At 38.2% G+C, this 15,914-nt stretch overlaps 1 protein-coding gene across 2 annotated transcripts; it reads right to left on the reverse strand.

The window, feature by feature from the left end:
* Positions 1-6,026: 6,026 nt before the first annotated feature.
* On the reverse strand, positions 6,027-12,062 carry LOC105922535 (septin-14). 2 transcript variants are annotated; one of them, XM_036129977.1, is made up of 2 exons: positions 11,972-12,062; positions 6,027-8,359 (listed from the first exon to the last, which is right to left on the reverse strand). In XM_036129977.1, the coding sequence occupies exons 1-2, from the start codon at positions 12,052-12,054 to the stop codon at positions 6,754-6,756; spliced, it is 1,689 nt and encodes a 562-aa protein (XP_035985870.1). In that variant the 5' UTR covers positions 12,055-12,062; the 3' UTR covers positions 6,027-6,753. The 2 variants fall into 2 exon arrangements, with proteins under 2 accessions (XP_035985870.1, XP_035985871.1); XM_036129978.1 differs by lacking the exon at positions 11,972-12,062 and adding an exon at positions 9,340-9,412.
* Positions 12,063-15,914: the final 3,852 nt, after the last annotated feature.

A 15,914-nucleotide genomic window follows, 5' to 3' on the forward strand; every position in this document is an offset into this window, starting at 1 on the left:
TTCATACTGAGCCCGGTTCTGCCGGAGGTTTTTTTTTCCCGTTAATGGGTGGTTTTTCTTCCCACTGTCGCTACATGCTTGCTCAGTATGAGGGATTGCAGCAAAGCCATGTACAATGCAGATGACTCTTCCTGTGGCTCTACGGTTCCCCAGGAGTGAATGCTGCTTGTCGGGACTTTGATGCAATCAACTGGTTTCCTTATATAGGACATTTTTGACCAATCTGTATAATATGATTGAACTTGACTTTGTAAAGTGCCTTGAGATGACATGTTTCATGATTTGGCGCTATATAAATAAAATTGAATTGAATTGAAATTGAAATCCTGACAAGACAGAAGCTTTAATCTTTGGACCAGCATCCTCAAAAATAAACTTCTTAATCAATCATTTAATCTGGATGCCATTAATTAGGCCTCTGGTAATAAAGGAAAAACCTTTGTGTCTTTTTTGACCAAGACATGTCATTTAAATCCCATATTAAACAGGTTTCCAGAGTTCATTTTTTCACTTCCAGAATATTGCCAAAATTAAAAACATTCTGTCCAGGAGCGATGCTAAAAAAGTAGTAAATGCATTTGTTACTTCAAAGCTGGATTATTGTAATTATTTGCTATCAGGAAGTCCACAAAACGCAGTTCAAAGTCTTCAGCTGATCCAAAATGCTGCAGCAAGAGTTCTGATGAAAATCAACCAGAGGGATCATATTTCACAAATTTTAGCTTCCCTTCGTTGGATTCCTGTTAAATCAAGAATCAAATTTAAAATTCTCCTTCTGTTTAAAGCCCTTAATAATCAAGCTCCATCATAGATCAGAGCTCTGATTACCCCGTATGTTCCTTACAGAGCACTTCGCTCTCAGACTGCAGGTCTGCTGGTGGTTCCTAGAGTCTCTAAAAGTAGAATGGGAGGCAGATCCTTTAGCTATCAGGCTCCTCTCCTGTGGAACCAACTCCCAGTTTTGGTCCGTGAGAGACACCCAGTGTTATGCCATTACGGGACGTGACAAAAAACGGCATTAATTCGGGACGTGACGGACCGCATTACCCATGATGCAATGTGGTCAAAATGGCCACCAACTCCCATCATGCAACGCAGCCCAAAATGGCCGCCGCCCTAACAACGGAGCGGAGAGATAACGTTGCTAGGCAAAAGTTGATAAAACTCGGCCACGCAGGACAATCTGCCTTCTTTCTCTGGCACACCGCCAACCTGAGAAGACATACAGCTGTACTCCGTGGATTAATTACTCACACGCCACGTGCTCGAGTTTCTCGCTGGACCGAGATTTTTCGACGCAAACGTTATTCCCTGCTTTGCTTAGCAGGAGGTCGACTCTAAAAGGTACTTTTAATTCCCTCTGATCAAATACTGGAAGCCGCCTTATCTCCCAGTGATCGAAAGAGGACTACGCTTTGCTGGGCCGAGCCAAGCGGTCGTGAGCCCGGAGGAAGAGACGAAAGAGCCTCCTCGCCTGTTCCTGCTGCTGCCCGCTCTGGTGCGTTCAGGACGCCGCGTTATTCCGAGCGCTCACGGATCCAAGCCGGGACTTCATTCAGGACCACCTCAAAATAACGGGGTTCTCCCCTTTTATTTCTTTTTCATCCATAGGATGTTCAGAAGTGCCTGGGCAGACGTTAGAACTTTGTAGGTGCAGGTTAATGCTTTTATTCCACGACGAAGTTGGAATTATTTTGCTGAATGTTTTCTTTGTATGTGCATGCATTTTACAATTGATTTTGCTGTGTTGATTTGTGATCCATCAATAACCCCGCCGTGGGTCACTGTTTCAGTTCTTTTCCATCTTCTTCTATGCTTTTCCCCCCTCTCTTTTCGCTTCTCCTTATCAGTGCAATCTGTTCGTCCGAGCTCAATTCGCGGTCCTTGCTTAAACTCCCAGTTAGCCGCGCCCTCTCGAAGCGAGGCATTACCCCATCAGCGTAAGCGTGGTTACGTCATTAGGACCTCCCCTCACGCATCACGTAAATTGGTAGACCATACGTCATCGTAGCAGCCATCTTGGGAGGGTGACACACGTCTGAACTGTAGGGAGCTTTTGTAAGACATCAAAGCGTCCAGTGAGATTCCCGAAGCTGTTCTGTCTGTCAATGCTGATACGTCAAATGCCGGTGTTTTGAGGGCGGTGTTAAACAACTGTGAGTTGAGTTAAGATCTGCTAACCGCTCAATTTTAATCCATTGTTTATTTTTGTTTTGTTCTTTTATTTCCACCTATATTTTGCATGTGTAGTTTTAGCAATGAGTAAGATTTCCAAAGATTTCCAAAGTCAAAGAATCAGAGAATTACTGTAACAGGGAATTGCTTTTGGTTCAATAAAACCAACGACTGCGGAATAGACATTGTTTTGTGTCCAATCTAATTCACAATTGTATGGTTATTCAGAAATCAGAGCTAACCTCCTTTGGAGTTAACATCTGACATTAATACAGAGACAATATCATTGGATTGTGATAAGGAATAAGGAATTAAACTCTAATTGCAGTTACATTGGGGTTCTCACAGCCTGCCGGATAAACCTCGTCAGTTAAAAGTCCGACCAGATCATTTATTCCAGTATAAATGAGTTCATAACAGCAAATTAACTAATGCATTAGTGGTATAAATACTTACAAGCTTATAGCTAACATCACCACCATTTGAACTATATTTTGTTATAGCGGAATTTTGAGTTGAATGATTTATTATTTAAATTATAATACCAAATTATAATTAATAATAATAATAAGCATATTCACACAGCTTCTGGCATAACACCCAGTCTACTTTTAAGACTAATCTTAAAACTTTGTGACAAAGCTTATAACTAGAGTGGCTTATGTTGCCCCGAGCCACCTATGGGGATGGGTTTCTATGGGCTTAGGCTACTGGAGGACATCAGGGTCTATTTTTCTCACTCTATCGAGTTCTACTGTTCTTCAATTATGCATTGCTTGTCATCATTTCTGCTTATAACTTTTTGTTCTCTCTCTTTTTTTTCTTCATAGTAGGTACAACTGGTCTGGCGTTCTGTTAACTGTGACATCATCCAGAGAAGACGGCTCACCCGCTATTACCATCTAATGTAAAACTGGATCAAAGATTACTGGATCAATGTGTGCTTCTGTGCTTGTTTGTCTCTCTTGTTGTGTCTCTGCTCTGTCTTCTGTAACCCCCAGTCGGTCGAGTCAGATGAGCGTTCATACTGAGCCTGGTTCTGCTGGAGGTCTTTCTTTCCCGTTAATGGGGAGTTTTTCTTCCCACTGTCGCTTCATGCTTGCTCAGTATCAGGGATTGCTGCAAAGCCATGGACAATGCAGACGACTCTCCCTGTGGCTCTACGCTTAGACACCCTGTCTGTAAAAAGGAGCGTTACCACAGGTCATTCATTCCTGCTGATATCAGATTATACAATGCTGCATTGTAACTGTAACCAATGTGCAATAATCTATCTAATTCACTGTGTGATAACCCATGCAATAATCCTGAAAGAAGTGACTTCTGCTGCTATCAATAACTGTAACCACAACTGTTACAACTTCGGGCAATAACTAATGTGCAATTAATCTATTTAATACACTGTGCTATAACCTTTGCAATGATCCGGAAGAACTTCTGCTACTATCACCAAGTGAATATATGTCAGTACATGTGTATGTAGGCATATGTATGTGTGCATGTATGTATATATACGTAAATATGTATGTATGTAGGTATATATGTATATGTGTGTGTGTATGTGTGTATATATGAATATGTGTGTGTGTATATATGTATATGTGTGTGTGTGTGTGTGTATGTGTATATATATATATATATATATATATATATATATATATATATATATATATATATTTATATATATATTTATATATTGTGTATGTGTGTACATATATATATATATATATATGTGTATGTAACCAGAAAGTACACATGACATCATCTGCTTACTCCGACATCGACTTCTTTTGTATTTATTTTTATATTCTTATGTTTTTCTCATTTTCTTTTTGATTCACTGTATATAATTGATGCACCCTTTCCCACTCCTGACTATTGACTGACTATTGAGCCAATGTGACAAGTGAATTTCTCCAATGTTAGATCAACAAAGACTATCTTATCTTATCAAGACTTTGATGCAATCAACTGGTTCTCTTATATTGGAAATCTTTGACCAATATGTATAATCTGACCCAGTGTCAGGTTCAAACACCTAAAACATTGATTAACAACACAAGAAGGAGAGACAACAATGAAGTTGGTTTTCAAATAATCTTGCAAGGAGATCAAACGGAGATGCTTAATACAGATCTCCAAATCCGATCTGAAGCAAATCCGTCGCCTCCTCTCTATTTATTAGGAAAAGGAATCCCTGGTTCCATTGTCAAGCTAAGGGGTAGGGATAAGCAAAATAACTGTGACCTTCGAGATAAAACCAAGCAGTTCACACAGTGCAGCACTCCAGATGGCTGAATAGAGTTGATAAAAACACTTATCATAGTCACAACATATTTCTCTGCTTTCTGCAGGCCTTCTGCAACCATAAGAGAGAGATCTAAACCTTAAAACTTCTTAGTAGTAAAGAGTAAATATATATGATAAATGCAATGAAAATAGTAAATAACATAAAATATGTAGACATAGTAAGAATAATTCTATCACCCAGTCTCTAAAATCTGATTGATTTTGACTTTGTAAAGTGCCTTGAGAAGACATGTTTCATGAACTGGCGCTATATAAATAAAATTGAATTGAATAAGTGGAGCATAGGAACTAAATGCTGCTTCTAATAGTAATAGTAGTAATATCATCTTTATTGTCATCGAAACATACAGCAAAATTTGTTCTCTGCTTTTAACCCATCACCCTTGGGGAGCAGTCTGTGGTTAAGGGTCTTGCTCAGGGACCCAGAGTGCAGGCGCTGGGGATCAAACCAGGTACTTGCATCCTTCTCTGACTGCAAGCGCCCTGCTCTAACCACTAGGCCAACACTCCCCATACACCGAGACCCATGCACCAGTAGGCAATTTGGGGTTAAGTGCCTTGCTGGAATCAAACACACAACCCTTTGATTGCCAGACGACTACTCAACACATCAAGCCACAGTCGCCCCACATCCCCTGTGTAACTTGCTTTACCTCCTCCTGTCTCCCCTCCTATATATTTTGTCAGCTCAGCCATTTCTAGTTGTCAGGTCCCCCAGCATCAAAATCATCAACACAATATTTGGATTGAATTAACTTTATTTATGTTGTACCACTTCAGAACATGTCATCTCAAGGCACTTTACTGCATTGACTCAATTGTTTTGCGATAATTAAAAACATCTTCAAAATTAGCATTAATCATGATTATTATATTAAAAATAACTGTTGGGATAGTTTTAGAGATCACCACTTTGATTTTAGAATTGAGAAAAAAATACATAAAATCACAAGAAGATTTGTCTGCAATTAAATCAGATTTTCACCAACTAATCATTCAGCCCCAAACTCTGCTTCCCACTGATTTTATAAAAATAAAATGTTTACACTGGTAAATATAAACAAAAGAATTAATATATTAAGGAAAATATAAGAAAAATATAAACCTTTTTCTGTGAGTACTTTAATCCAAAATAGGGTAAAAAAACAACTCTGAGTACTTCCCTTTGTTCATTGATATATATTAAACATTGTTAAAATGATCCTATGTAATGAAATTTGAAACATTAAATAACAAAAAATGGTCCAAGCATTTCCAGCTCCTCAAATATTTTAAACAAACATACAGAATTCATGATTCAATGATCCATGATTGATGTTAACTTGGTTACCAATTTTTTTTATTTTGGGACATTTTTAAAAACGCTGGTTGTGAAAAAGTGTTAAATTCACAGAAGATTTCAAATTGTGTCTAAATTCAGAAAAATGTACTACAAACAAAATCTATGTAAAGGATTCATTAAAATAATGTATTGGAAATATGTTTTAAAATCTCAAATATAAGAAAAGCAGTTATTTTCCTGTATGTTAGTAAATCTTAAAGTTACATTAAGTCAAAGCTAAATATAAGTTTGTTGGTTCCCAATAAAAAGAAAGTAAATATAAAAGAAGTCAAAGTTTTATATAAATGAGCCTTTATTACCTTTTATCTCCATGTTGTTACCAACCGACTGTTTTTAGGATAGTTTGACTTCCAAGTTCTAGAAGAGCCATGGTCCAAATGGGTCCAAGCTTGTTTTATGAATGGCATCTGGCATGGTTGGAAGCACTGAACTATCAGATTAAGCCATATACATAGCACAAATTTTAAATTTGACTTTGTAAAATTGGTTAAAATTGTCAATGAGAGGCTCTTCTAGCACTATTTAACACAATGGCTTGAGTAGTTGTCTTTAAATTGGAAGATTGTGGGTTCGATTCCACCTTCCCCCATCCCATGTCAATGTGCACTATATAAAGAGTCCTTGCTCTATAAGATTATTCAGATGGAGCCTTTATATACACTACAGGAGCGTAATTTGGTCACTGGGTGGAGGTGTTGAGTCCTAGATTACAACTGCCTTTGGTATTAAAACGTGAAAAAAGAGAAAAAGGTTTTGAAAAACTTTCCCTTTCTGTCTTTTAGTTTAGCAATAAATCAATAATGACAGAATATATTGCTTAAAAGTATTCTCAGTATCATCATCTCACTTTCATAACCAGTTAGCACTCTGAGTGCTAACTGGTTATGAACCAAATATCATGCTTCACTCAGATGAACAGATTTGAATCAAACACCTTTTTCCTTTAACATTCCATAAACATTTTCCTGACTTTCTGCTATTGTCGTCGTCTCTAATTTTCTTCTGATATTGAGCCTCTCCAGGGTTTTGACCTTTTCTTTATCACCCTTTTCATTCATCTTCTCAATCAGGAGGCTCAGGTCGTCAATAGGGATCATTGAGTCAGCTTTCAAGGCGATCTGCTCCAGTTCGACAATGAAACCCCAGGCCTCATCCAGTAGCATCGACAGCTCTGTTGTCAGTCTGGTCATTTCAGATTTAAGGACATCCAAAGGACCTGATTTTTCCTCACACTGTTCTTTATACATATTATATCTTGCCTTCATGTCCTCCTTGGTCTTCAGAACCATTTTGGTCTTTGTCACATATTTCCAGTCTACTTTAGAATGAGCAGATAAAGTGCACTTGTTGGTACAAACTGTGCAGGAACACCATTGGAAGACCTTACAATCTGCTACAGTCCAGGCGTTTGTGCATCCAACATGACAGTTCTCCTCACAGTTATTACAGATGACGGTTCCTTCGTTATAGATCCCATGCCATCCACTCTTGACTTTTTTTTTGTCTTTGTAGGTCACAGTTTCATAATAGGAGAAATTCTCGTTATTCTTCATCTTTTCTTCATTTTCCTCATACTGTTTTGTAAACTCTGTAAGTTTTTTCTTTTTCAGCTCAGTCTCCTTGATTTTTTCCTGCACGTTCTCGATGCAGGCGATTAGTTGTTCCCGTTTTTTCATAACCTTCACAGTTTCCTTCAGTGGCTGAGGTTTCATCTTTTTCAGGATGTCTCTCAAACGATCCATTTCTTCATTTGTAAAGTCCCAGGACAACTTCAGAGCGAGCTGATCTCGCTTTGACGTGTTTCTCTGTTTTTTCTGTTGGTTATTAAACAGGAAGTGAACAGGCTGATCATTCTCATCTTTGGAACATTTAATATCTGCTGCATTCAGAGCCTGAAGAACATTTTCAGGTGTTCCTCCATCAGAGTGTGTGACCAGAGCGACAATGTTTCTCTCCAGGTCTTTTCCAAACAGAGACATCACTGAATCATAGATATACTTCAGACGGTCACTCAGACGGTTATCAGTCGCTTTCATCACCAGACCGACTGCATGAAGTTCATGAACTCCATCTTCTGATTGAAACAATTGACGCAATCTTTGACTGACCACCTCATCTTTTTCTTTACCTCTGGTGTCTCCATATCCAGGTGTGTCGATGATGGTCAGAGAGAACGGCAGAGTTTGATCTTCAAACCCAAAGATCTCGTACACGATCACATCTGATGTCTGACTTTCTGTCTCACTTCTTTTCTCATCTTCTACAATCTGAAACCAGACTTCATCCTTAAACTTCACTCCCACAGCGTAGTTGAACAGAGCATTGGTCAGAGTGGACTTTCCTGTCCCTGTTTCACCAACCAGTAAGATGGTTTTATTCAGCTTCGTTTGATCTTTTTCACCAACCGTCACTCTGGTCAGAGTTCCTATCATCTCTTTCTTTGGCTTCAGCTGGTAGACTGCAGGAGGTCCTTGATGGATCGGACTGTTGTCTGACATCAAGGCTTTAAAATTAGATGAGTTACCTCCCCTCCTGTAGAAAATAACAAACTTTTATTCATTAAATAAAATCAAACTACTTTACAATTTTACATAATAGAATAATGGAATAAAATATTATTTATTCAAGTAAAATGTTACATAAAATGCAGTTTATTACATGTTTGTGTTGTGAAAGCTACTAGGTGGTGCTCTATTGATGAAACATCCAGTCCTATCATCCTCCATAACCAGTATATCTATCTGTGGTCAGGAATGTTTTGACCACAGGTAGATATACTTAATATGTTTAGAACAGTGCAGCACGGATCCTGATGAGAAACTACGACCATATCACTCCCATTCTCCATTGACTACACTGGCTTCCTGTTTCTGCTAGGATTGAACACAAGTCTCCATTCTCACCCACCAATGCATCTATGGAAACGGTCCACCCTACCTAAGAGAACTGCTCCCCCCTCACTACACCATGATCTGTCCTCAAAGAAAACCCAAACCTCCTTTCAGAACAAAGCTGAACACCATGGGTGATCTGCCTTTTGATCAGCCGCTCCACAGACTTTGAATGCCCTCCCTGACTATCTGAGAGAAACACAGACAGTTGAGACTTATAAAAAAGGACTAAAAACATTAATTTAAGTTTTAAGCCTACACAATAATGTTGTTGCACTATTTATTCAACACGCCATGTGGCTCACTACAGTTGGAAATATTTGCGCCTATTTTCTATCTTACCGAAAGGTGGAATTTGACTTAATCAATATGAAAAAGATACAGGCAAAGGGGAAGGAGAAAGTACCTTCTCTATTCATGTGAAACTCTTTAAATTTAAACAACGACGAAATATGGATCAACCTTTTCTCTATATAATATCACTTACAGCCACAAGCACGGCTGAGAATCTTCTGGATCATCAGAAGACAGTCTGACTATTATGACACTAAAAAGGAAAAGTTGTTCTGCAAATTAACCTCTCAAATGCATTTCAGAAGTCATGGATGTGTACAAACTTACAGAACAAAAAAGAGACTGAGGTAATGTTTGGCCACATTGATGACAGTTTCCAGCATCCGCTTGAATATGGAATATCTGTGATGATACGTGGCATAATTAATAAAAAAAGAAAAGGATAACAAACAGGAACAAAAACTTCAAAGTCATAAAATGTCAGATGAAACCTGTCACAGAGAAATCATCAACCACTAAGTCATATAAACTCGGTTTACTAAACATCAGATCTCTGTCAGGAAAATACCTTTTAATTAATGACTTCATTATTGATAATAATCTTGATATAATGTTTTTAACAGAAACATGGCTACATGAATTTAGTGAAGCAGCTATACTGATGGAGTCGATTCCTCCAAACTACAATTTCCTTTGTGAGAGCAGACAGCAAAGGAAAGGTGGAGGAGTAGCAACATTGTTTAATGATTCACTAAAGTGTAAAAAGGTGTTTTTGGGAAAATTCGACTCTTTTGAACATTTGGCTCTCCAGGTAAAGAGCCCGGTAAGAACTAAGTTTCTGAATGTTTACAGGCCTCCTAAGTCCACATCAAACTTTTTTAATGATTTTAGTGACCTGCTGTCTGTGATATGTGTTGATTATGACTTTTTAATTATTGTTGGAGACTTCAACTTTCACGTTGACAACCCTGAAGACAGAGAGCAAAGAACTGTGTGACACACTTAGAAACTATGGTTTAACTCAACATGTTAAACAGCCAACACACAAACAGAGACATATTTTAGACCTGATCATCACTAAAGGTCTAAACATTTCACAGGTCAATGTAACGGATGTTGCCTTATCTGATCACTTCTCCGTTACCTTTGAATGCATCATTACCAGTGACTCATTTAGCCAAAGGGACATCGTAAGAAAACGCACCTTTAAGGACAATGCCACAGAAACTTTTATTCAAGCTTACTCTGCTACTTCAACCTTGGGCTGCAACTCAGTAGATGAGCTAGTAGATAACTTTCATTCTAAAGTCTCAGACATCATTGACAGCATTGCTCCAGTTAAAGTGAAAGTTGTTTCCGGGAAGAAAAAAATCTCCTTGGAGAAATGCTCCATCAGCTAGAAGTGAAAAAAGGGAATGTCGGAAAGCTGAACGCAGGTGGAGAAAGAACAGACTGCAGGTTCACTACGACATCTATAAAGAGAGACTTTACAGATATAAAGGGGAGTGGTGGCCTAGTGGTTAGAGCATAGAGCTTCGGTCCCAGAGGTTCTGAGTTCAACTCCCACAAGCTGCCTTTCTGGGTCCCTGAGCAAGACCCTTAACCCCTGATTGCACCGCACAGTGGCAGCCCACTGCTCCCCTAGGGGATGGGATAAGATGCAGAAGTGAATTTCTCCATTGTGAGATCAATAAAGTTTAATTATTTTGTATTATTATTATAACTTAGAACTGAAAAATGCAAGAGTCTTTCTTCTCTGACATCATCAACAAGAACATTAATAATGCTCGTGCCTTATTTGCCACAGTCGAGAGCAGTGTTGTATAGTAACGGAGTAAAAATACTTCACTACTGTACTTAAGTATATTTTGTAGTACTTTATACTTTTCTCGAGTATACATTTTTTTGATAACTTTTACTTTTACTTCACTATACTTCCAAACTTAATTGCATACTTTTACTCCGATACATTTTCAATGTTTGCTTTAATTACTCCTTACAAAAAAAGCAAGCGAGAGAGAGAGAGAGAGAGAGAGAGAGAGAGAGAGAGAGAAAGAGAGCGAGAGAGACACTCACGCACGCAAGTGTTTTGACCTCACCTACTGATTCACCCCTGAAAAATTATTAATTCAGAGTATTCCTGCGTGTCGGTTTTTGGCTCTGCCAGACGTGCGTACATGCAAAGGTTTGTCCTGGAGCGCCTCCATTTCAAGCGCTTAGCGTTCCAATGGTGTCATTTCAATGCTGCTGTGTGCAAGCGGGGTGTGGCCTGGCGCTCCTCGCAGCCAATCACTAACGCGCCTGGCCTTTGATTGACAAGGTGGACACCATAGACATAATATAAGAGTAGACCCCGCATTGACTGCTTTCGTCTATGGCCGCTGACGGGATTTAGGGCCGCCATCTTGGGGAGGTTGACAGCTCAGCTCAGTGTAATGTGTTGACCAGGTGCCGAATAAATTTTAACAACTATAACGCGTTGAATATCAAATCAATTTTCACAGGTTTTTTTTTTTGCTTAAAACTGTAGCTACTATAACAAATGCTCCAGTGTGTTTAAATAATCTCAGTGGGGTTAATAGTAATAGAATATTCTGACAGGATATATGTATGTTTCACAGCCACTGATACATTTTTATAAGTTTTTCTATTACTACATAAACAAACACATTTGTACATGTACTGTATTACATTGAAACCAAAGAACAAAACTTCTGTGAAAACAGAACTTTTTACAGGCCCAAGCATTTGTTTAACTAATAACAAATAAATATTTTTTTTGTTGTTGTGTTTTTTTTACAAACAACTACTGTGCTGTAAAATAATGATTTTAATCATCAATATGAACTAAAGGCTTCAAATTGTGGAGATCAGCGACCCGAGTCTGGATTAGAATGGGAAAAAATTAAAAATGATTATGAAAGAAATACACAGTGCAGTAGAACAAATAGTGACTCACGTGTATGTCACTGCTCTTCTGACTGACCCGCTGCATCCTGACTCCGCTTTGTAGTATTTTTTCTTCTGAAGCCCGCGGTGCATGTGTGTTTTTTTGCTGGAGAAGAACATAGTTGTCAGTGGTTGTTGTCGCTCTTTTTTTCTTCTGGGCAAAAAGATTCTTAAAAACCGACATCCCACCATGGATTACGTTTGAGAACTGTAATGAACGGCTCATCAATGCAAATCCGTGAAGCAGGGAGACAGTGAAAGGTGAACCGCGGTATAGGTTCTCTCTCTCTCTCTCTCTCTCTCTCTCTCTCTCTCTCTCTCTCTCTCTCTCTCTCTCTCTATATATATATATATATATATATATATATATATATATATATATATATATTAGTGCTGTCAAACGATTAAAAATTTTAATCGCGATTAATCGCATAATGTCGATAGTTAACTCGAGATTAATCGCATTTTTTATCCATTTATTTCTGAAAGTGTAATAGCCTGTTTGGGCATTTTAATGTGCAATTTTGCAATAAATGACACTAATAAAATACATGCTTGTACAAAACATATTTTTATGTTATTTTTCAAGCACTTTTCAGAATTGGAATGAAAACATCCTGGTGCCAAATGTTAAACTCTGGACTATAATGGCTAAATGACTAATCATGACGCCCTGATGTTTATACAGTGTGTAAACAAATGTGTAAATAAATACCTGTTTTCATGCCGATATATTTTTTTGCCTCTTAAACAAAGCTAGACATGGTATTATGCATAAACATATAAATTAATAAAAATTGTACATTTCAATAAAGTCATAAGTTTTGTTCATTTCTTCACTCTCTCTCTCTCACACATCTAATTCTGAGCTTTCACACCAACAACAATATTTTTGCTTGCTGTTTATATCCATATTCATAGAGTTTAAGCCTGGAAAAAGATTTTAAATTTCCAGGTCATTCCAGTCTTACACTTTGCTTGCAACTGGGCAGGAGCTTAGTACCCTGAAAGAGACTGTTTAGCAACTGTTTAGTAACTCCAGGTCCTTCGTTTGGCAACGTAATTCAGCCTTAGTTTGTCAAATACAGAGACAACAAATTAATAAGCATTAAAGTACGGTTTATGGGTTGGGTTTCTGCAATTTTAACAACGTGTAAAAGCTCATCTTCAGAACCAATGTCTGATAAAATGGTGATCTGCACCATGTAATCTACTTTCAGCAGTTATCACCGGTTATTGCTCCGTAAACTGCAGAAAATACGTGCAGAGTTGCTCTGTCTGCCTTTACTACCGTCGGCTCCTATGGCGGAGGGATATTTCAGCTGGATACAAAGTGTGGGCAGTGCAGGCAGGTCTCATAATAACCGCTGTTTCGTCACTTATTTTAGAGCCCAAATAAACAATTTTACTTTCAGAAACGTGCCCCAAAAAAAAAAACGCAACCCGTGACTCATAAAATTTAGAAGCACTTTTAGAAAAAAGAAGCCCAAAGTCGCATGTGTCCGAGGGTAAAAGAAACTTCGCGCTCACTGTTGGCAACAGTGAGCGCAGCGCGGGTCTGTTCTGCTACAGTTTTCTAGCACTCTTGAAACTACGGAAAGCGCCGAGGGTAAAAGAAACACAGTCCGGAGAGCGTGGCGGGGTGAAAAACATTAGGGAACGGTGTGTGTGTTTTGACGCGACGCGCGATTAACGGCGACAAAAAAATTGTCGCGTTAAAATAAGTTTGCGTTAACAACGTTAATAACGCGTTTAACTGACAGCACTAATATATATACATACACAGTATATATGCTGTTTATTCACTACTGTCTAACAAAGCTCTGATTCCTTCACGGAGCAGATGCAATTTTGGAGAGTCTAAGTCACAAAGACTTGGATGTGTAGACCTGAATCTCTCTACCTAATATTAGAAAAATCACATTCTAATCAAAAATATTAATTATATATATATATATATATATATATATATTTTTTTTTTATTTTATTTATTTTTTTTTTCCACTTGATTTATGCTTGTAAATAGCTTTATTATGATTCCTGCAAGGAGAATTTCAAATTATATGGACATTACAATGGGAGAGTAAAGGAAGAACAAGAAGCGAGAGAGAGAAAAAAAAGAGTAGAGGTGAAAGAAAGAAGAGATAAAAGGGAGAGAATGATAAAACCTTCTCCGTCTGCTCCATCACCTGGAAAGAGAGATGCAAAAAGAACAGCACAACCAACAGACATAAAGCAACAGATACAATCGAATAACACCTAGATGCCATTGCTAAATCATATATATTATTATGTAAGCTGACATGTGTAATGTGATACCTGAAAAAAAGAAAGTGAAAGAACATAAATAAATAAATAAATTATAAGCTTACTGTATATAAGTGAACATTTAATACCTGGGACCCAGCACCTGTGGGAGATGTGAGAGTGCACTAGTTTAGGTGAAAATTATCCAGAAGGAAATAGCTTGATAGTGGTTGTGGAGAACCAAAGGCCCGCCTTCCCTGAGCACAGAGGCAGGAGTCAGGGGACCCATAATCCCGGACTCCCAAAGGGGTCCCTAAAGCAGGGCGCCCAGGAGGGGCCGACACAGGATATCTGCAACCCCCCCCCAAGGAAAGAGTAGAGACGACCCCGAGGAAATCCCCCAGCCACCGTAATGCCGATGCCCCCAAGAGCCGCGGGGACGAGCCCGTGGGCTCCGCCGGCAGCTAGCCCCGCTGAAGTGGTCCCGGCCATGGGCCCTGGGGCGCCCCGCCCCCGCGACCTTCCTGGTCGCGGATCTCTCTTATATATTTTCATCTTACTTGTGAAACGTTATCCCTCGAGTAATATACAGTATAAGAACACTAGATGCTGACTAAACAACTGCTATTTTTTGTTTAGACTTTTGCTTAGTTATAATAGTATGATTAGGGTTCCACAACATAATACTGCAATTTATTTGACTATTTCTACTTCTAGAATTAGGATAAAGACAAATAAAACAGAGGAACACTATTTACATTGGTTTTATTATACATAGATTTCCACACTGTCCATTAGTAAATTAGTACAAACCAGGGGCAGAGCTAGACATTCTCATCACCAGGGATTTATTCACAACATATTTCATCATTACGAGGGTTACTTGGTACACCAAATAGTAAGAAATTATTTATTTCTGTTGATGTGATCACAAAATTGATTTAATATAGGCCTTTACATATCTTAAAGTTTAATCTGCTATTCTTTAATAGTCATACTAGTATATACCAATAGTACATTAATATAATCTCATTTGAATGATGAAATGGACAACCACTCAGGTTACAATTTAGTTTTGGTGTCACCCATCTTACTCAAAGTACAGTATTGGGTCCTCCATGCTGCTTATGTATAAAGGTTTACTGCACATTTAAACATTGATAACTCACTATTGTTAGGGAAATAATTAGTTGTCTAAGAAGATGTAGGTAAGGAGAAGCTGTTATCTACACTTCAGGTATATGATGTAAGAAATGTGTTTGGAATGCTAAGGTAAATTACATAAAATGGGCTACACAGAGCAACTACAACCCAGTAGTACATTTGTTGAAGTTTGAATTTAATATTTGAAATGGTGTCAGTGTCAGTTAGAGTTCTACTTCCAGTGCAGAGTAAATACAATACATTTATTTGCAGTCCCTTCAATGTATGATTTTGCTGTGTTTTATGATGCAGACAGAATATCTTAGATAAATAGAATAAGGGTGGGGTTTATCTCTGTACATTTCTATATCTTCAAAAGAAAATACAGGATAAATCTAGACAACAGACATATTTTGACTATATTTGGTTTAATAGGCCCACATTTACCGTCTGTTTCTGTTGCTGGTAGTTCAAATGGAAAAAAGTCCAAATTCAACATTCAGGAAATGCTGATTTTCTCTTTAGACAGACGAAACGTGTCCTGACGCTCAAATCAAGAACAA

The sequence above is a fragment of the Fundulus heteroclitus genome, unplaced genomic scaffold, assembly GCF_011125445.2.
Source record: "Fundulus heteroclitus isolate FHET01 unplaced genomic scaffold, MU-UCD_Fhet_4.1 scaffold_269, whole genome shotgun sequence".
Lineage (NCBI taxonomy): Eukaryota > Metazoa > Chordata > Actinopteri > Cyprinodontiformes > Fundulidae > Fundulus > Fundulus heteroclitus.